This window comes from Ornithodoros turicata, chromosome 7 (assembly GCF_037126465.1).
Source record: "Ornithodoros turicata isolate Travis chromosome 7, ASM3712646v1, whole genome shotgun sequence".
Lineage (NCBI taxonomy): Eukaryota > Metazoa > Arthropoda > Arachnida > Ixodida > Argasidae > Ornithodoros > Ornithodoros turicata.
The window spans coordinates 31930621-31952552 of record NC_088207.1 but is presented as its reverse complement, the minus strand read 5'-3'; the positions used below and the strand labels follow the sequence as shown (position 1 = coordinate 31952552).

General features: G+C 44.9%; 4 protein-coding genes across 6 annotated transcripts in view; 1 reads left to right on the top strand and 3 right to left on the bottom strand.

Moving 5' to 3' along the window:
* Positions 1-2750: 2750 nt before the first annotated feature.
* LOC135400856 (protein FAM204A-like) lies at positions 2751-6752 on the bottom strand. The gene is made up of 6 exons (XM_064632801.1): positions 6496-6752; positions 5942-6075; positions 5685-5796; positions 4523-4612; positions 3947-4053; positions 2751-3084 (listed from the first exon to the last, which is right to left on the bottom strand). The coding sequence occupies exons 1-6, from the start codon at positions 6685-6687 to the stop codon at positions 3042-3044; spliced, it is 678 nt and encodes a 225-aa protein (XP_064488871.1). The 5' UTR covers positions 6688-6752; the 3' UTR covers positions 2751-3041.
* A 2505-nt stretch (positions 6753-9257) lies between these two features.
* LOC135399797 (protein FAM133A-like) lies at positions 9258-11839 on the bottom strand. Of its 2 annotated transcripts, XM_064631532.1 has the most exons (3): positions 11822-11839; positions 10706-11629; positions 9258-9386 (listed from the first exon to the last, which is right to left on the bottom strand). In XM_064631532.1, the coding sequence occupies exons 1-3, from the start codon at positions 11825-11827 to the stop codon at positions 9312-9314; spliced, it is 1005 nt and encodes a 334-aa protein (XP_064487602.1). In that variant the 5' UTR covers positions 11828-11839; the 3' UTR covers positions 9258-9311. The 2 variants fall into 2 exon arrangements, with proteins under 2 accessions (XP_064487602.1, XP_064487601.1); XM_064631531.1 differs by lacking the exon at positions 9258-9386 and having other exon boundaries at positions 9961-11629.
* Positions 11840-14008: 2169 nt separating this feature from the next.
* Positions 14009-20029, top strand: LOC135400848 (uncharacterized). Its single transcript, XM_064632786.1, has 7 exons — positions 14009-14239; positions 15215-15294; positions 15373-15567; positions 16966-17097; positions 17398-17523; positions 18151-18265; positions 18415-20029. Exons 1-7 carry the CDS (start codon positions 14118-14120, stop codon positions 19400-19402), a joined length of 1758 nt encoding a protein of 585 aa, XP_064488856.1. The 5' UTR covers positions 14009-14117; the 3' UTR covers positions 19403-20029.
* LOC135400854 (uncharacterized) overlaps positions 19804-21932 on the bottom strand; it is a 148013-nt gene continuing 145884 nt past the window's right edge. For both annotated transcript variants that reach the window (XM_064632798.1, XM_064632799.1), the window contains 2 exons: positions 20028-20072; positions 19804-19933 (listed from right to left, as the gene is read on the bottom strand). In XM_064632798.1, the coding sequence (XP_064488868.1) occupies positions 19883-19933; positions 20028-20072 (96 nt within the window). In that variant the 3' untranslated portion in view covers positions 19804-19882. The remainder of the gene's footprint in view (positions 19934-20027; positions 20073-21932) is intronic.

The following is a 21932-nucleotide window of genomic DNA, read 5'->3' as shown; positions in this document are numbered from 1 at the left end:
ACGGAAACCACAGAACATAACAGCATTTGCTGGAATACGGAGTGCAAGCATTTTAGCATCACAGTAGTCCACTATCCGGTATTGTGGAGAAAATTTTGAGTACCACTGTACTTTCAGTGCTTCAGCTATGCAAGCACTTGTCTCAAACTGCACAATAAAGGCACCTGCAATCATGCAGCGGACAGCTGTCTTAACAACAACGAAACAAAGAGGAAGAATGTATACATAGCCTGTTGTTTTGTCTGTTGCATCAGTGCAGACCACACTTGAGCCATACTTCTTGAGTGACCCTGCCATGAATGGTAACTCTCAACAGTATAATAAAGTAGTTTGAAATTGTTTTTGGGGTGCGACTTCAACACTCTCCTCGTATGTTTCTTGGATGGTGAGAGTTTGTTTCTGTTGAAATTTTAGGGTGGTGTTTTTTTTTGTTTTTTTTCCCAAGTGTTTGAGTGCCATCGTGTAGAAGTCACATATTTTCTTTTTAATGCTGCCAAGAGTTCTCTTGTAGTGGTTGAACATGTTATAGTTTCTAAAACGGTTGGAACAACTTTCCATTGATTATCTGTTTCCCTTAAAGTGCTGCCAAATTGAATGACGATTACTTGATCCATGCTGCTTGTTGACCCATTTTTACAAAGAGTTGTCTGAATGTAGTTTCCAATGTCTTGTGTGGTGGGGAAAAATGGTCCACAATCATTGCCTATTTTAGGTTTGCCAACAAGAAGGACGTTTTCAATGTAGTATTTGTAGGGCCCTCAGTTTTCGGGTAAAACCCGATAAAGCCTGTTTTTACCCCCGATTTACATAAAAATAGTTCGGGTTTAACCCGATAAAACCCGTAAACCGGGCGTGCGAAAGTGCAAACCAAGGACTTGATCCGCACACGCGCGAACTATGGAAATCGTGCGACCGCTCCCGACTTGCTCACGACCGCGCCGCGTCTTGCTGATGAAGTAAACAAAACACGTCGGGTTTGGATTTGTGGACGCTTGCATGCAGGTCCGATTTCTAGCGTTAGAAATGTTCCTTTGGTAGGCGTCACCCTTTCAAAGTTGGCTTCACCTAACACTTTTGTGTATTGCGGTCAAGCCCACTGTTCCAAAACTTCAGTGTTGGGTTTGTTAGTGCTTTCCGTGGACGTCGACGAGACCCTTTCTTGTGCTGTTACCAAAAATAGCAAAGGAATCAGGAAAAAACACGCTAAACGGCGAAGAAACAAATAGTTGAGCAACGCTCGGCGTTCCTTGAAGTGGGTTTGCCCGCAATACACGGAAGTGTTAGGTGAAGCCAATTTTCAAATCTTCTAGAGAGTATCTTGTATCAGCAAAGTACGCGGAGTAGTAAAGAGGATGCGGCAACAAAATACGAGGTATACCAACGCGAGCGCGAGCATGCTCTCAACGCTCATCGATGGATGATGCTTTACTGAACATGCAACTTATTCTTTTTATAAACACGAGCCAGTGCAAGCCTTAGTGGTTATACAGTGAATTATCAACCAGTTTCTTAATAAATATTCTTTCATTTAATTTCAACACTCCACAGACCAACCGCTGTGGCGTCGCTCATGATCTCAGTTGTATCGCGATGTAAACCCCAATTATTAATTAATTAATTTCAACAAATACTTTTTTTTTTTCACCCGACAATACATCACTTCTCAGTATATCACCCGATTTTACCCTGTTTGGCAGGTCCTGATTTTCAACCCGATATTTACCCCCGATTTTCACAAAAAATAAAACCCAAAAACTGAGGGCCCTAAGTATTTGACATGTGTTTCTGCATAAGTAACAGATGTCACTCCTTCACGTGCAAAGTATTGGATGTCGACTCTGTCAACTGTCTGACACCCAAAGTTAGAAACTCATCAACTTCATAATTAGTGTGTTGGCCCAACTTCGTCCCACAGAAGTATGTACGCTTGAAGTAATACGTTCCTTGCCTTGGCGGAACGTAAGAAAGCCTTGCACGTGCATCTGTGATGCCCTCCTGTGTGATTAGAAAAATTATTTGCCGATTTATTTATTTACTGATTATGCAAATTACTAAGACGAGACAAAATTATATCATACCTCGAAGGTATTTTCGGAGGTTACTTCCAGAGACAAGGAAGGTACTTCCTATTTATATATATTTTTTTTTATTTGATTGATTTACTTGTTTCAGGGGTACAAAGTTTAGGTTAGTTTGTACAGGAGGAGGTCCCATAGGACCTCTCCTACTTCCATGGTCAACTTCTTGGTCTGTGCTTCATGCTTAATGTGGTATCTTCATTAAAAGGTCCACCGTCTTGTTATTTCCTTTTTAACTTTTGTCCTTTTTGGTTACTCACTATTTGGCTTTATCTCAGATGATGACTTGCTTTAAGGTTTGCAAAATATGCAAATTTACAAGAAATGGAATGTCACCTGAAAGTCACAAAACAGTTAAGGTTGTCTTCAAGTGCACTTTGGCAGAACATCCTTTCTTTTTGTTGCCGGGTGTCCAGTCTGTACATACACTGTACTACAACAATCGAAACACTGGTTTAGTTTTTGCACCTCGTTCAAATTTTTATCTCAGGAACGTTTATGTAATGTTTCTTCTTCCAGTTTCCTTGTCAGATAATTATCTTCAAATTTGGAGAATTCTGCCTGTGTTCACTGGCAGCCCACATTGCATTCACGCTTCTGTTGCAATCACTTTCTGTTAATTCTTACAGGGTCCCTTATTCCATCCCTATAATTTGTTCATAAGTTCATTCATAAGTTATAATTTATAATTTATTCAAGAAGCATCTGCTTGTGCAAAAGTATGTGGCTGACACTACTTGATTGAAAAATATTTATCCCATCTGGTAGTGAGGTTGAGCTGATCTAGATATCTACCTTGATAACCTTTTACACTCATGGGCACTCCTTTTTCATCAGCCTCTAGAGGATGATGTCAATGTGACATCACTGCCTCATGATCAGTGACTTCGCAGGACGATCACCAGTATTCACTCAAAGTGGAACTCACATCCATGATGCACAAAGATGTGCATTTCCTTTTCATTACATATTTCCTTTCATTTCCCATCTTTCCTTTGCTTCAAACCTGGAAAACAAGTTTTCTAAGTTATCAATGCACATTTCAGAATACAGGTTGCTTCACCTAATATGTCACAAAATTCGATTTAAAAATTTACTTGCCTGAAAGTTATGGGGTAAATGGTATTTCTCTTCCACAAACTTTTGTGATGACTTACACTAGCTTTAATCAATTTTCGGTTGCAAGAAATTGAATTTTCTGAATTTAACTCTGCAATTTGCCAAATCAACGTACCGTTTTTTGCCAGAAACAGGAAGTACTCATCATATTTTCCCTGTCCTGTTACAAAATAAATTCCCTACTACAATGGTAATAAGTGGGAAAGAAATTGTAAAGACCACAACTTTGAAGGGCGCAAATTGCAAGCCGCCCAGAGTTCCTTTTCAACGCTTCCGCCAGTAATGGCAGAAGGTTACAATGCCACAGTTAGTATCTAAAAAAACACTGACAGTGAGACAAAGCGGCAGGTCACATTTTTCCTCCATTGCTCCTTGCATCAACCTGACAGACAACTGCAGGCGACTGACAATTTCCGAGTCTTGAACTAAAGCTTCTGCATTCTCTTTGTTTTTGTTGTTTTCAGCTCTTAATATTGTATACCAGGAAATCTATTTCGTAATGGAATAGAGTAAATCTGAGATGTGCTTTCTCCTTCCAACAAAAAAAGTTACGTTGACTTCGTGAATACCGGAGTACAATTCACAAAAGGCAATTTATTGTGACAGAAAATTGATTGAAGTGCCAGTAAATCGTGGCAAACAATTCAAGAAAGGTAAGTACTGTTTCACTGACCCCAAAAGTTTCAGACGAGCAGATTTTATGTGAAACAACCTGGGTAAAACACAAGATTGAGGAAAATACCACGTACCCCCATGGAAGCTTCTTTTGTTTCTTAATGTATTCTCTGGCCTTCTCCACCTTGAGCTCTTCTGCGTAGCGTTTTGCAGCAAAAGCATCAGCAATTTTCACCGCGAACTAGGGAGGAAAGTCGGATCCCACAATAAACAAAATGGGTTTGCACACAACTAACAATTGGCTGTAAATAGGGCCTTGTGTTTTTGGGCCTTGTTTTTAGTAATACTAAAAATCAGGTGCTTTTTTGGGAGCTGTAAAACAGTGTAAAATTGGGCAATACCATCAAGGGTGGGCAGTACTTAAATACACTATTTAAAATATAAGTACATGTATTTATATCTTGTACTTAAATACACTCTGGGAAAATTTATTTATATTTCAATACTGTTTGCGAGCATTTATTTGATTAAATACTTTGTAAATACATGAAATGTACATACGTACTTCCAAACTTGGCACACTTTCAAAAATTCACTGTACAGCGAATACTCCCAGCCACAATTGTCTGCCATATTTCGTCAGGTTCGACACAACAAAAATATTCGGTACAACTGTTCCACTGTATTTTATAACATAATAACCGTCATACCTGAGAGTTTGAGAGGTTGTCGCTTAGAATTTCAGCTTTCTCAAAATCACCTTCCGCAATCGCAGCATCGACCATGCATTCCAGTTCTGTCTGAAATGATACGTTAAGGAAGAAAGATTAGATTTAGAGAGTTAGAATCAGTTGTCCCACGTTTCCGAAGACACAGGAAGATGTTGCTAACTAAGGAGAAGTACTCAAGCAATTTATTAGAAATTTGTGGTTTTTTACAGACTGGCTAGCGTGGTGCGTGCAATAGGGATGGAATGATATCGATATTAGTATCGATATTTTATGCCTGCAAAGTTATCGATACGTTTAAAATATCGATATTTATCAATAAAAATATAGATATTCACACTGATAGAGATATCGATATGCACGCTGATAGAAATATCAGTAATTCATCGTCTTCTGCGCGCAGACTGGATGAGCAAGTCAACAAGTTTACTAAGCAAACTTGACAGCTTTTTTGCCTCCCTCCCTCTTGATTTGGTTTTGCAACATGATGCCGATGTTTCTTGTAAAGATGTGATGCACATTCAGGAAAGACTTTGTCAGTTTCTAAAAGTTTGTGGATTGTCCAGGGCTGCATTTCATGCTGAACAACGCATTGGAATGTGCAGAACAAGTCCAACGGGCATGCAACGCACACGACAGTCAAAACCGAGGATTTTTTGTTGCTGGCGTGGATCCGTTTTCGCAAACGTCTACACCTCAAGGAGCAAAGAAGGAGGCAGGTAAGCTGGTGCGGATCCTAAGACATCCTGCAGGCGACATCCTCTGCACTCACCTCAATCCTTGCACTAATTATTCCCCAATCTTCCCGACACGATAATTGAGGGCGTATCCTCATCGGTCCTCGTAATGCACGTTGTTCATCGGCATCTTCATCACGTGCCAGCGGTAACACGCATGGAAGATAATGAAACAAAGGCAACTTTTTCTGATTGTTCAAGTAATTGCGTGACGGCTTTTATATTGATAATTTATCAATATAAATAGAGATATTTTAATCGATGTTATCAATTATTTTTTTACAATGCTGATATTTATCGATATAGAAAATTTTGATATTTTTGCATCGCCTGTGTGCACCCCACGTTAAATTTCCTCGCGTTCCGTGTTGCCATCCCACTGTGTTCCTCGAAAGCCATTGTTATACCTTGGGTCCATGTCTTCCCTGTGGGGTTGGGCCCGTCAAGTGTTCGTTAATGTTGAGGTAGCCTCTGACGTCATCCCACGATCCTTTTACTTCACGTTCCTTTGGTTGAGTCCTGTGGAGCAAAATTTCATACTTATGGGTTTGGATGGCCTTACTTCATCCAGAGACGCTTTTCAATCACAACTATGCTGTCACTGTGAATTCACGGAGAACAAGAAAAAAAATGAAACTGACCTAAATTAATGAAAACGACTCACTTATCTGGGTTGAGACTTCCGAGTTTTGCCTCTTTTTTCTCAAGTCTTTTCAAGCGACGTTTCTCTGTTCTCCTATCGAGAGCCAGTGTTCTCTCATGAAGTGAACTTGCTAGCTTTCTCACGTTCTGGAACCGCTGCAATTTGAGAGATTGTTTCTACACCACTACTCATACAATATTCTGCAGAAGTATGGGCTAGAATGACAGGGGTGGATCCAGGACCTTTCTGATGGGGGTCCTGCCTTGGGCAGCACTCTACTACACTACCTAAGGTTAATTGAAACACTATGTAAGGACAGGAATTGAAGGGGAGGTCAAGATATCCCTAGTGCCCCGCTAGATCCGCGCCTGAAAAATGAAAATCATTCTTTAGGATAAGAAGAGAACAAGAGGCGTTACACCAGAGAGTAACACAACTGTGTGGATGGGGCTAGTAGGTGTATGTGGCTTCCAACTCAAATTTCTACCTGGGTTATTCATAATTTTGGATGCACTTGCAGTGTTCAGCGCTCATTACTAAATGAGGGGACGGCGTATAGAAGACGAAACACAAACCTCTTCAATTGAAGAAGGTCCGGGTGCTTCTTTTACACACTCGAGCTGCTCGGACGATATAGGTACAGCTAGAACTGCATTTGTTTTGTCTTCGATTATGGTACCACGAGGTTGCCGAACTGCTGGGCGTTTGAAGCGAAAAATATCGATCTCAGTTAGGTCTAGACCGTCGTCATCATCATCAGATGTCATTTTCAATTCTGTTTGGCAAAGCGCGGCGCGGATAGTGTTTCGAATTCTAAGGATAGGTGTCGTTTTAGTAGAGTAGACTAGCAGTAGCAGCCTAGCCAAGACCACGGGCCAAGACCAGCCAAGACTAGCTTGCTTCCGCCGATGTTGCTGATGCCGATGCCGAATCCCTTTGAAACCACGGGCGTGGTTTCGACACCGCCGGCGCAGAGCGCTTGCTGCGCGTTCGGCCACCTGTCTCTTCTTACACCGTGCATGGGGGTGGGGGGGGGGATGGAAAGGTTGAAACCACGGCCTACTTTTGGAGGCTGTGGGCAGGGTTTCGAAATACGCGGTCGGACGCGCGTTTCATGTCGAATTTTGGGCGCATGGCAACTTTCAATAGACCTCTCCCTGTTTGTAAAGAAATGACGTCATAGCGTTCGACAGCGCCACAAATTTGGTAGAGTTGAACTGCTCTTGAGCCACGGTCTTGAGGGCCGCGGTCTTGAGGGGATTACGATGGTTCCTGAAAGGGACGCGACCTTCAGTCCTACTTTTCTTTCAATTGGAGGTAGCGAACAAGTGCCCGTTCGTGTAACCCAGCCCTCTCCTTCCGATTTGTTTCGGTTTCAGTCTGTCTACCAACGTCATGATGACGTTTCTCTGGTAGAGGTCTATTCATTTTTGTGCACTTCTGTCGGGGCTGTTGTTTGCACGCCAATTTGTAATGGCATCTTCATATTTGTCATGGCCTGTTTGTGGTATGGCAATGTAGTTCTTTGTTGGTAAGAACAACTCAAATTCATGCCCTCCCCCTAATATGCCCTCAAAGATCCTAAGCCTACCCCAAACGTACGCCTGTGAAGGAGGTCAAAATACCTGAGGAAAGGTTAAAAAAAGCCTGGAGATTAAGCTTGCAGATACTGGTGTCACATCTTCCCCCTAGGTATTCCAACAAGCCCCCGAGATTAAAATCCTCCGCAAGTCCCAGCACACAGTCACACGCAAAAATGTGTTGAGTATCACACTACTTTGGCACTCAGGTTGTAGCGAAAAAGCAGCGCCCGATCGGATCCGATTTGTTATTCAGGGAATGCCCCATACTTATATGCTGAAGTGAAAGATGGAGGTCGTGCCGGCTGATATTTTTCAGTGGCGTCGTCTGTATAGGCAGTTGTTTACCAGGCTGTATTGTTCCCTGTTTGGGCTCTTACACAAGCACATCTCATCTTATAATCCTCTGTCTGCGAGGTCCACTAACAACCTATATTTATATGTTGTTTGATTTTTACTGTAGGACGGCCGGATATTTGTTTGCATAACGATCTATGTGGTAGGTCGCGGTTTACTTCGCAGTAGCCCTTGAAAATTTGTTTCTGCCGAACGAAAACGAATGACTTACAAATAGTCAAACTGGCAAAGGCCTGTACGCTCTTCATGCAAAGCTACTCCATATTAGTATGAAGGGAAGTGCCTGTGTGCCAGTGTACTCTTCGAAATATCGGCGGCTCCCGTCCTGAGGCACTTCCCTTCATACTTCAATACCAGTTCGCTGGATTTCTACCAGTCTATACGCCATATTAGTGTTTTACTGAAGCGCCCAAGAAGCTGACCATATAATGTCCTGCTCCGAACACTGGCTGCATCGAGAATGAAAGATATTCCTTTCTTTGGAAGCTGTGTGTTTATTATAGCCCATCACACGTTATAGCCTCCTAGTATTGTCGATATTCTTTGTATGGCCTCGCAGCGTGACGCCACCAGAACTTGCAGCCTGCCGATGAATATCCAGATTGCTGCCGAATGCACAGCACGTGCCTCCGCCACCAGGACCTTTCGTGATATCGTGGACAACTGCCTCGTTGGTTAGACGACGTGCATTCTGGGTAACGCACTAATAGAAGAAGATCGTTCCACGCGGTGGTATCCTGCAGACCTGCAAGAGCGCAATCACACATGGCGTCATCACTGAGAAGCCGTCTGAAGCGTGCATGCCTCTATCGTGTCTTTATTCCACTGCTCATCATTCTGCTCACTTGGACCATATTCCAGTGGGGCATCGTGAAGCACAGAGTGCAACTTCAAGGCATTGCAATCCATAAGACTCCAGATGCAATTTGTGATTGCCTGTGCGACGTCGAAACGATGTGGGGTCCTGACGCAAGCCTCGCATCATTTCACCTTCCCAAGACGACCGAAAAAGGCGAATGGAACTTCGAGGCTTGTTGCGGTCGGCCCGTTGCAGGTTTCTCGCTGTTGAGTACTCGTGTAACCGTGCAGCGCTTAGCTGACGGCGGCAGCATTATCACGACATCGTTTTCAACGCTGTGCACCTTATATGGTCTCTCGTGTATTAACGCATGGAGCAACGTAACAGCAGTTAAGGTCGCTGCAGCAACCAACGTGACTTCTACGATTAATATACAAATGTCATTATTTACGTCTTGGTGGTATAGTCGACCTATTTCCCAGGTCGTGTCACATATGTTTGTTAAATGTACAAAGTAAATTTCTGTGACACAAGTGTTCTGTAGAGTAAGGTGTATACAGTACATTTCTATAGATATATAATTAAATCGCAATGTCTTCGTTTCACAAAGAGTTTATCTTGGTTTCAACCATAACGCTCCGCACTCTCCTTATCCTCAGTACCCAGGAAGCAGCACGCACTGCAATGAGTGCCAGTCCACCAACACGAGGCCTTCGTGCTTCAGTCGTGTCTGTAAGAGACATATGCAAATGCTCAACTGGTGCACGCATTGTGGATCAAAAGGCTAAATTCAACACGTCGTACACCATGATAATGCGTATATTCAAAAGGATAACGTACGATAACCATGCGTTGAGGCACTACAGACTGCGTAACACTGTACCATAGTTGTAGGCAGTAGACACACACGTGACTGGAAGTAACGAGGATATTCCTCACATGCCAGCAGCCCAGCAGCTTTGCCAGAGCTCTACGAACGAGCAGCAACGTGTGCCCGGAGCACTACCAAAGCTACTGATGACACCGCTGAGAATTTCCTCAACATAAGTGCAAGCAGGCCTTAATATTGTTCTCTATATAGGTAGTACATCTCTCCCCGTGTGAGGAACATGGTAGTCTGTGGCGAATTCCATGAGTCGATCTGGAGCGAGCATACGAATCCGCTACAGGGCAACAAAATCTGCGGCACAAAGGGACCGAGTCCAAATCCAGCCGAAGAAAAACCTCGCTCCAGCTAACCCCCATAGAACCCCACCCGAAAAAAATTTCTGGATACGCCATCCATCCACCCCTTTTCCGCGCCTCATTCCGCGGAAAAGTGCGGATGTTGATAAATCTGTGGTTTTTAGCGGAATTCTTGGAATCTACGGAACTCGACTGCCATCAGGTTGTATTTTTTGAAGCAAACGGAACTACAAACACGGTGGTGTGCAGCCGGCGTAAAGCCGAGGTTTATTCGTATAGATCCCGACAATTGTTTGCAGAACACAACTGGGACGTATTTCTTCGTCAGAGCGACACCCTAGCGACGAACGGGATTGGGCACATTTACTGAGAGGTGTATGGTATACCCAGTAACCTGTCTAGGTCTATCTGCTTCCGTTTGCTGCAACTCCGATGCAGTGGCGGATCCAAGCGGCGAGGGGAGGGGGCGATGCCCCCCCCCCAAAAAAAAAAAAAACAACAAAAAAACACACGCTAGGTTACACATTAGTTTTCTTCCTCTCCCCTCCCCAATTACACGCTTCGACAACGAAGCTCCCCCCTCACGAACGATGACGGCATACAGCACCCCGGTGTTCGTTAACTTTTGTCGGGACCTGTATGTGTCTCGACCAGTTGTACGTGTCTTTACCTCAGTCGCTGTGTGTGTGTTTTTTTTTTTTTTTGTTTTTTTCGCTGATTTCAACTATACTATAAGGTAACCCGAATATATGTTTTAGTCATGTCGAGATATTACGCCAAAAATGCCGTACACAACCACAGGATTCTAGTTCTGTGGAAACCTATGTGAGCCGCTACAGTGACTGACGATCTCGTGGAACCCACCTCCGGACACTCGAAAGACGTCGTCTCTTTATAAGAACCTTTCTTCTCATCCTTAATTGGTATCCGCTCGGGCTTAATCTGGTTTTCTGACGACTCCGTCTTCCTTTGTCCTTCCTGTGTTTGGTCTTGTTTTGTCGCAGCTTCAACCGACGTATGTGGTTCGTCTTTCGCTTGTGCACTTCCGCTTGGCTCCATCAGTTTCGCACTTGGCGCCGTCTCACCTGCTGCAGCACCAGCACCCTCCACGTCGCCTACTTTCTCATGAGGCTTTGCAGACATAGTCTTGGCGCTTTCATCTTCTGCCTTTGCAACTATACCTTCTTGTGCTTCAGGAAGCGCCTGTGCGGTACCTCCAGCGTCTTCTTTGGGAGATTCGACTTTGACATTTTCTTTGTGTTCTTCTTTCACCTCAGTCTGGGCTTTATCTTTGGCCTCTTCTTTAGTCTTCCGCTGAGGGCTCTCCGCCTTCTTTTTAGATGAAGTACGGTCTCTGGTCTTTTTTCTCGTTTTCCTCTTTTTGGCCTTCCTCTTTTTAGAACCCGTCAGTTTGCGGTAGATCTTCTTGAAGACGCTCGTTTTCTTCTTCTTCCGGGTCGATGCAGAACTTGACGTTTTACGCCCTTCAGAGCTATGCTGCTTTCGCGGCCTTTTGCTCTTCGGTTTGCCGGACACCTTCCCCTTGGACTCTTTACTCTTATCTTTGCTGCTCGTAGCGCGTTTAGACTTACTTGACTTATGCTTGGAGCGTCTCCCCTTCCGTTTCTTTTCTGAACTGCTACTTTTCGATTTTTTCTTTGATGACCTATGGCCTTTCTTACGGCCTTCCTTAGAAACATCCTTGTGTCCTTTCTTCTTTTTCTCCGCAGGCTGTTCGTGATTTCGCTCTTCCTTTGATGTGGCTGATGCTGCTGAACTGTCATCAGCCTGTGGAAGCAGTGCCTACAGTTACGCTATCACAGGGGGAAGCATCATCGGGATCTCACGTAACATTTGTCCTTCCGTCTCTGACAATTGTGTACATGTAACGTAATGGACGTTTGAATTGTGGTTCATAGCATGTGCCACTAGCGAAATCAAACGGAACATGACAACGCCATCGTCTCAAGTAAGGCTTACCTTCATTTCGACGTCGTCTTTTTCACTTAATAGCCGTGCACAGGAATGCATGCAGCTCACCTGTTCCCTTTGCTACATGCCGAAATACGATATGGGAAACTTGTAGCTGTTTATAGCAAACAAAAACGACAGATAATTCTTGTACGAACGCATGTCCTACTTTGATATTGTTTCGTACCAAGAGAAAGGACAGTACGTGTAAACTTGGTTGGAAGAGGACTGATGTAGTTTTTCAGCGTAGATTAATACGCGTCTAACACTCAAGTAAGCTTTGCTGTTGGAAATGTTTGAGAAATATTTGATGTGTGACAAACTTTGTCGACGTTCATGAAGAGCACCTCTTCGACGACATCACCTCCTTCCTTGACAGTTTGTGGACTGCTACTCCGATCACTCCGATTCGGAAGGCCAAGAGGATGGGGTAACTTCGCCAATAATACTGGTGGTTACTGTGGTACACGGAGCATCCCAGTGAAGACTATAACTGAGGGATGCTCGCATGTTTCATGTGGTGGGTAGTTCTCTTGGACTACCCAAATCCCAGAGCAAGAGGATTAGCACACCCATCTCATTCTCTTGTGCCACCATCATCTTTCCCCTCCCTCTTTCACTCTCCCCTCTTCTCCCTTCTCTTGGTGCGCCAACCGCCACTCCAGAGTAGGCTGACCGCACTTTCTCCCTACGTCACCCCACCACCCACCACCACGGAAGGGCCTAGGGGTGTTTTTGGCCCCATGGCACAAAATAAAGTAATAATAATTATTATTATTGTGCGCCTTCTGTTCTGGCCACCTTTACGGATATCGCAGCACGTATGCCGACCACTCATACCTTTATTCACACATTGTTACCGGCATCTTGCACCACCACCAGTTCTTGTTTCTGAGTATCCGGCCATCGTAAAGGGTATGGTCCTCCATCGCGCACATATAGTTCCCACACTTACTGCGGGAGACTGACGCCTTTGCCAGGTCTGCCAGGTGACAGTGCCCTGTCAGTATCCCATTTCACATACTCAGGGCATCACGGCGCTCCTCTACTGAGGTACGCTGTTCTTCAGAATCTAGATGATCAAAGCCTATCATTAGACCCACTCTCATACACCCAATATGGCGAAGACGGCTACTATGAATCCCCCTTTCGATCTCTCGGACTCCTCAACGTCGCGCAGACATTCCAACTAGAGCTCTAGTTCCAACGGTTTATTGATCATGCAGTGGTTGGTACTGATTTTTCGTCTCTTCATGTGCAACCTCGTGGCCAGTACACCACCAGAAGGTAGCCGTGCTCGTTTCCGACAGGTCTTCCTTCGCTTGCATGAGTAGGACGTTTCGAGACCCGTCCCCTAACTTACTCGGACATATCATGGCGGGTGACGCCACCAATTGCGGTGCAAAGATAGTCCAGCCTGTTCAGAATTTTTCTCTCAGAAGAATCGATCAGTTTCCAGCCTGGCTGACAACAAAACGGGCTGATCGCATGAGTGGGCTACGGTGTTGCAGCTACGGTGTTGCAGCTACGCAGTCGACCGCGGCGTTGCACTCTTCGTCGACATGGTACCTTTCCATCATGCACGCCGAAATAGCATTCCTGCCAGACGCTTCCTTTCGAGTTCGGTGTACTATACTCGTGTATTCTCTTGTGGTCGTTCAGACAGACGTCGATTGCACCTGACAACTGAAAACAAAAAGGAATGCTGACCCTATAGTACCAAGCTTTCGGAGGGTGACTACGTTGTAAGTGTACGTCATTAAATGGGTTGCTGTGTTTGAGAACGTGTCGTGTTGTCTTTTTCTGTTCCGTGTCTCTGGTTTTATCGTCGTTTTTACGCTGTAAGAGTTTCGAAGACATGATAAGAAAAGGGCTTTTATGCCTTCGAGGTGGAGGATACCACGTTGCTGATCGGTTTGACAGCTTGCTTCAACCTATCTTTTTCGTGGAGCGCTTATACATAACGAAATCTGTAACAAAGCTCATTCACATTGATAGTCTTGGCCTGGATAGTTCACTGTATGCTATAAATGTATGTATACCAGTATACTATACATGCGTAGTTCCCTATGAGACATCTGGAAATGAAAAGGAAGATCTTGCATTGGAGGCACGCGCACTGGTCGCAGTTCTCGAACTTATTTTTAATTGCACTATCGTTCTTACCGAAGGGTACAACCAGACGGCAATCGGCAGGCACGGGATACTGACGTTTTGTCTCCGTCTGTGGCGTCTTTATCCGCTGAGGAGCAGCGAACCCTTCGAAATTTCTGGTTGTTAAATTCCTACTCTAGTAAACCGAAGAATGTGGTTCCACGAACCGAAGATATTGACTCACTTGTGCTTCGCTTTCTACCTGGTTGTGGAACCATCCAGGGGCTTTCAAAGCCACTTCACGTCGCCGATCGTCTATGACCAGAACTCACGGTATGAAAGTGAACTACAACTAATTCATTTGATGCACTAAACGGTCAGACCACGTGACATATTGCATGATGGTTACGATAATGGTGGTACACTTACATTCGTATATTATCTTGTCGTTAGTAGAAGCTTGTATCTTGAAGGGACTTTTAGGGGTGACAGTTCCAACAAAAGAAAGGTACACTTAGTAGCCTACGCAGTCACCAGCAGAAAGAGGGAAAGGCGTACGTCATACGTGCAAGCTATTCATGGTAGCACACCAATAAGCTCCTCTGGTCTTTGTAGACATTAAAGGAGGGAACGAAAGCAGACTCCATTAAAACAGACGAGAAGGGACAGCGTCATCAATCGCAAAAGCAGTTTAATGGCGCATCTTTGAGGCGGCTATATCCCTCAGAAGTCAGCCAATCCTGACGATTTAGGATAGTTTTCGGATTTGAGATAGTTTTCCCTGAGTTGACATGTACCTACAGCACTGCAGTTACCAACCCAAGAATAATCGTCGTGGGAAAGCGACCATTTGGCTTCGGTTCAATGTGCCGCTTATAGTTTGCTTTTGCCGAACGCTTCCTACAAATAGGAAGTGAAGTCTGGCAAATCGTGCATCCGTAGTGGTATGTACCACTGGAAGCGGTCTTTTTCTTTCTTTTTTTTCTTTTTGTCGACAATAACTCGTAGTCTTTGCATGGCAAGAAATAGGTTCAATAAGTTGAGGAAATCACTGCTGTCACTAAACAAAGAGAAAGGAAAAGAAAAGAAAAAATGAAGAGAATACGTATCTTGGCCTGAAGCGACTTTTCCAGAGAGTCTCAACAGTGCATACATTTGCGACATGGAAACAATAATGCAGCGATATTAGCCGTTAGTTTGAATCAAAATTACATTCAACCTGAATATTTCCTGCTGTTCGCTGACTACGAATCAAGCCAGTGTTAGACCTACAGGCGTGTTATATGGCGTGGTTATCCTGTCACGCAGACCAGCCAAGGAATTCCAGGAGGGAGGGCAATTCTCTCGATGGTACAACTCGGCACGCCTTGATTCTGAGTTTACCAAAGGTACATATTGTAAACAGTGTCCAGAGGTTTACCTGCCGCTAATTATCCATATGTCCCCTCCCTGGTTCTCCATAAAAGACAGAGGGTTTGGGCTTCGTGCGGGAGCCCCCCCGTTCCCGGAGACTGTGTGCATCGAAGATTCTGACTGCGTGTCCAATATTACACGAGGATTCACGTGCAATGCAGATGTGGAAGGTCAGCTGGGCAACTGCTCGTGCCCCGAGTTTATGCCGGTGCTGTTGCCAGACAAAGGTTCCTTTCAATGTTACAAGGGTGAGTCATATCCTCAAGTTTCAGCGTGCATAAGACACAACGTGGTTCAACAAAACTGATTGGTTCCCCTCGAGGAGTGGTTGCGCAGAATCGAGCGTTGCGTAAGCTGTTCTGGTGACCATCCTTCTTACTCCAGATCGTGTATGAAGTGGGAAGAAGTGATACATATAAAGGTAGCACATAACTTAACTACCAAGAGCCAAGGAAAAGGGTATCCCTGAATGCGTTCCTCTTCTGAAAGTCTTTTGCAAGGGATTTAAGTGAGAAGCAAGAAATCGTAACGGGATTCACCAAACCTGACACGTTGACAAGGGTGCAGCCCGAAGTAAAGAAATAACAACGGGCACCGATTCTTAGTCCAGTGTGAGCCTTATCCTGGCTGCCACGGTAGCAGTCCCGGCTGTCTCGTCTTGTTTTGTGGAGATTTAACTCCACGAGTGCTGTGACCAGGGATCGAAACCGAAACTGATCCCGAACCGAAAACCGCTAAAAACCTGTATTTTTCGCTGAACCGGAACTGAACAGAACCAAAATATTTTTTCTCGCATTGAACAGAACCAGAACCGAAAAAAAACAAAAAACAGGCGGTTACCGGTTCGCGAAACTGTCCAGACGTAATGCGCGTTGGGAGAGATCGGAATTACAATTTACACAGCGGATTGAGGCGCGTTGCCAAACAAATTCGAAAGCGAAACTGAACAAAACAAAACTGCAACCCAAGTGCGCGAGGTATTTCGTATTTCCTTCTCGCAGCTATTGCGTTCATTCAGTACTGACATTCTAAACACAATTGTGTTGAAGATGGTGCTATGGCGAGTCAAACTGCTTGCTCCCAAAGGAGAAAGTCTCCCAAAAGAGAAAAAGAGTCTGACTGCGGGAAGGCGCCGATTGGTCAAACGTGCCTGAGCCAACACTGAGCATGCATCGCTATGTAATGTTAGATGGCACAATTGCGATTACAAAGTTGCTTTTGTTTGTTGGTCTTGTGAGGTTGGTGAACGTTAGCTGCCGTCCCTAAGCAGGATGTAACAGGGTGCATATACGATGAGTGAATACAGAGAGTACAGTACGCTACCGTAACGTTGCACCCAAAATGTAGATCTGTAACATGCAGTGTTGCCGTGCGACCGAGCCGTGCCGAAACGACACGAAGACAGCACTGGGGGTTTTAAAGTTTTTACCAAATATGTTGGACCAACCTGCCCACACCGTCTCATTATTTAATGGGATTACTCAGTATTTTCTTATTCGAAATATAACTTGAAACATATCTTGAGCTCCGACTGCGCACACCACACGTGATTTCTTCAGGAAAATCAAATTCACCATCGCGACGTAGCTCACGCCTTTTATCTCCACGTCCTTCTCTCCATATGTTTATGTTTCCTCCTCTTTCAGTTGGCAACCTGCTAAGCCCGTGCGAGAGAGTGGAGCAGTGCGGCTTCACCAACCAGTACCTCCAGTGCGAAGGTGGTTTCTGCATATGCCCAGCAAACATCACGGTCAAGCTCGGGTTCAAGTGTATGCCAGGTATGCGGGCTTTATCGCTACAACTGGGAACTATTGCTTCGAGTAAATTCTAAATGTGGGTAAAACCAAATTTTGGTTTCTTCTTTTTTCGAAAAGAGCAATATCTCTGACAGTACGCGTAGCGTGGGCAGGTAGGGCGGGGCGTAGCGTATGCAGGTGGGATATTCTCCTATATAGGTCATCATCACAAGCCTTCAGGTTGAGCTTACTTTCTTGTTTACTTTACTTTACTTTTCAATTTATTTTTTGCTTTACTTTACTTACTTACTTTTCCTTTACTTGGGCTTACTTTCTTGGCAGCTCGTCCTCTTCACAGTAACTGCACTACCACCGATAGTTGCTCTGATCCGTTCACAGTCTGCAAGGATGGAAGATGCACCTGCAGGATTTATTACAGCGAAAGAGACAATGCTTGTGTCTATACAGGTATACTATGTTTCCGCTATATCCTAACAGAAAAATTGTAAATGACGTATTTGCACTTCACTTTCGGGACCAGGTCATTAAGAAGCAACATGATATTTTCTATTCTGCTTGCCATCCGTTCCTATGAGATAAGTTTTCCACATTTCCGCTGGGCTTTCCCGGTTCTACACTCTCCACTAGCGATTCTCTCAACGCTTCAAGGTGTTTGAAATAGTAAATAAAGCGTAATACAAAAGGAACGGGGTCCCCTGCCGGGACGCCCTGTATTTTCGGGATGCCCTGTATGCCGGAACTTCCTGCCGGGTGGCTTCTTCGCACTCTTTGTGGAACTGTACGATGCAAGAAAAGGCTAGCAAGAAGGCTACGCTGGAGATATTGCCTGCGAAACGACTGGCAGAGTGGCGCAAACTTATCGAACAAAATAGGACACACATTTAGTATCAGTCCGTCGCAGCTTTTACTTCATCCCATATCAGGACGAATAGCACATGTACACTGACATCGTTTGGGGAAAATACCATGGGATATCCCCTTTTCCCCATTTCCCATTTATTTGGGTAGATTTCGAATGCTTTTGTGTGCACTTGGTAGTATTTGGATGCTCCTGACATTTCCTGTCTTATTCAGGAGAAGCAACGTGGAAGATTATCTGCATGTTCGCATTTCCAGCGCTCATTGCCATCGCCATAGTCATATTTCTGGCCCTGGCTTCTTGGGAAATAATCAGAGAGCAGCACGTGAGGTGTGAACGTCTGACTTTGCAGACGGATTTCATTCATACTCTTTAGCAGTAACGAAACATCGCATATGTACCCGACCTTCGATAGATCTAGCGTATCCACACAGAATTGAGCCATGGTGTTCATGAAACTTATTTTCCTATTACCACAGGGACGAATCTGGAACCTCCTCCACCAGCATCATATTGGCCATCCCTCTGCTGAAACATGGTGTTCAGCAGCGGGACACGACATCGCTTCTTAGTGAATCCCGGAGCGAGCAAGATCCACGAGGCGGCGCAGCGCAGCCCAAAGTTCAATTCCCGTTTGACGCCAATGAAGGATATAAAGGAAGGGACCATGCAAACAAAAATCCTCGCGTACGACCAATTAAAACAGAAACGACGCCCAAGAAAGACCTTTGTCAGAATGTAGAGATTCGCCGGTTCAGCTATCCAGGTTCTGGTACCAAATTACCCGGAGCAGACCCGGACTTCCTGCTTAAATATACAAAGCCGATGGCGACCGACGATCCTGTTATCGAAACACGACAACGTAGCCAGGATCCCTATGTTACTGTTGCTCCCCTCGTGTCCTCATCGTGTCCACGTTTCGGGCCAGTAGTCAAGATGATGAGACGCAGCCACTCCAACCCCAACATGCAGACGAGCAAAAGTGGTCAGCAGGAAGACCCGCAGCGAAGGACATCGAAGACTGTACGCATCGGAGCCCAAGAGATATCGAGGACGGTGACGTACGTGCCGTGCGCCGTGGAGTCTAATAACGTGAATGGCGCGACCGGTTCAACCCCATGGCTCCCGTTGGACGATGATGTATTTGTAGTGCGCTTCCCGAAGATAGCTGCGCCCTCGCGCAGGTCTATTGATGATGCTCTACGAACCGTCGTGGGCAAAAACAAATCGCGAAAGGAAGTCCACCACCAAGGTGAAGCCTTATCGAAAGATGTATGTGTAGAAGACAGCCTGCTGTCACTGGAGGAGCTCGGACTCACCAGTGCAGACTTTCCAGACACTGCCAACAGCACAAGCGCACTTGAGTTGCCGCAACTTGGATGGGATGCATTGTCTAAGCGCTTTCCACAGCTTGCTCAGCTGGATCTGCCTGCGTGTGCTGATCCACCCAATCCATTTGATATATAACAAGGGGGCTACTAAATCACATTTAGCTATATAAAATTTTCACACATTCTATAAGCTAATAATGTGTGCAGAACTACATAGGGTAATTCAATGTGAGGCCGAAGTATAAAGTCGTAAAAAACAGTATTGACCTAGACATGGTTCAGAAAGATTGAACTATATGTAAACACCTCTTCTTTGAGTTTGCTCTTTATTAAACAGATATTTTACAGTGTATTAATACGCGTAGATTATACTGGTTCAGACACTTGTCGACTTATGACGAGCTGTCTATTGTGTGAAGGTCGATTTGTTCCGCATCCACGCGCTTTGACGTATGCTTAGTGTGGCTTTCTGTTACCTGGTGTGGACCACTGTGATACGTACGAGGGGATGTTCATTCATTGTTATGGGAACTAGAAGAAAGCTGCTCCGTTTATTACACAACCTGCCATTTGATGCTGAGACAAGGATAATTGAGACGAAAAGCCCCCTTGGGCGTTACTTCATAATGATTTCTTTGTACTTCTGGTAAGCTTTCTTGTAGCATCTCTGAAAAGCGAAAAGGAAAGGATCCGAAATAAATCGAGGTCCAAGGCGTACATTTTTAGCAAGAGTTATCAAAATAAAAATGGAATGGAATTACCATGAGTGACTCTATTTTGGCCTTCTCGGTGGCGTTCTTATGTCTCTGGAAATGGGATCAAAGCAAAAAGTAATGTAAGCCTGTATAACACGCATTCATGACCCCCGCATTCTGGAGCTTCTCTCTCTCGCCTTTAAAGGAATACTGAGGGCATTCAAAAAAAATAAAAATCAGATTAAGACATCTGATGAAAGTGTGTGTGTCATTATACCGAGTAGCGCGAAAGGTTTTGATGTGTGCAATTTGTTTCCCAGAAAAAAAACTCACATAAACATAGCTCCGCGCGTTCACCCTTAACTCGCCATTCCAGCTATAACGAGGATGAGGAGGTATGATGCCACGTCACCGATGACGGTATAGACCCTTTTCACTGACCTCATTCCGTCCACCATACTTTTGTGCTCGCACGTGCTCGCACCACAGTTAATGCTGGTAGCGTGCACGCGCCATGCACAAAAGTATGGCTGCCACAAGCAGGGGGAAAGGCTATGCCGTCTGCGACAGTGACGTCAGATGAAAAGAGTCAATAAGGAGAACTCGTTCTGGTTCGCCGGTCAGTGAGGGTCAGCGCCTTGTCCCTTTGCCGCCGTAAACCTGTTTTGCCAGTTCTCCCGGAGAATTGGGGATAGAAGGAGCGGCCGAAGCACTACCGAGCAAGGAGAAAGGCTTTATCAGAACCCCGAACAGCCGAGTAGCAGACAACATTTCTCTAGGCCAATCAGCGAGCGTTCCCCTTATAGCGTCAGCGCGAGGTTCCAGGCAGATCACAGGCTGGTACTGCTCTTCACCACCGTTGCGCACGGTCGGTTTTTGCGGCGTATTTTAAATTCAATTTCTGCGATAATTACGACTCCGTGGTGTAAATTACTTCGCATGGTGCATCTTACTGGCCTACTTAACAGTTTTATAGGAAGAAAACTGGGTGTTAAAAATGACTTCTGTGCTACCTTAATCGTACAAGGCAAAAATAAATGTCCACGTCTATATAAAAGACATTTGTAATGAGGTCGATGGTGTCGTTAATTTTTGTTTATCAGTATTTTTGTAGTGCACTAGATCGAGCGGCCTATATGAGCCTTGCAGGGGCAGAACTGACTTGAGGCGAACCCTTTTCAAAACGCTGGTAGAACATGCGTAATGTTTGTATGTGGGCGTGAGTGCCTTTCTACTATCACTATGGAGGTCTGTGCTTCAGAGCAACGGGGCAACTACGTTCAATTACAGAGAGTAACGATTGCTTCTGAGGGTCTGCACACTAATTAATTTCGCAGATAACTCACTGGCCTACTTAACAGTTTTTTAGGAAGAAAACTGGGTGTTAAAATGACTTCTGTGCTACTTTAAACGCGAGGGAGAACAAGAGGTACTGCTGTTGATATCTCGCATTTAAGGGCAAGGGAGAAAGGGTGCTTTCGGCGGAGCGACACAAATGACCTCAGTATTTCCAGGGTGATTTGCTCGTACTGTAATGGCTCTATCCTTTTTCTGAAAACCACAACACCATCAGCGCTCCAAAACGAACAGGAGCAATCATTGTGCCGAACTTTCTTCCTGATTAAAAAGTTGACCAGTCAAGGTTAATTAAGACTGCGCCCCAGGAGGCTGCTAATGCGACCAAAAGGTGGACCGCTTGACCGTGAATATATTGCCATTTATTGTGAACAAAAACACTTCGATGCTTTATAAAATTACGTCCCTAGATAGCACGGACACCCCGTATAGACGTGGGTAGTGGGGACGATTGTTGGCCTCACTCACACGCCACTTGGGGCAGCGTCACCCCATGGCGGTGGTGGTGAAAAGACTCGCCGTTTGTCTGCCTCACAGAGGTGAGCAACGACACGACTGACGACCTGGGGAATGTGCGTCCTGGGCCGACTTCTATACAGTGTCAGCGAAATACGA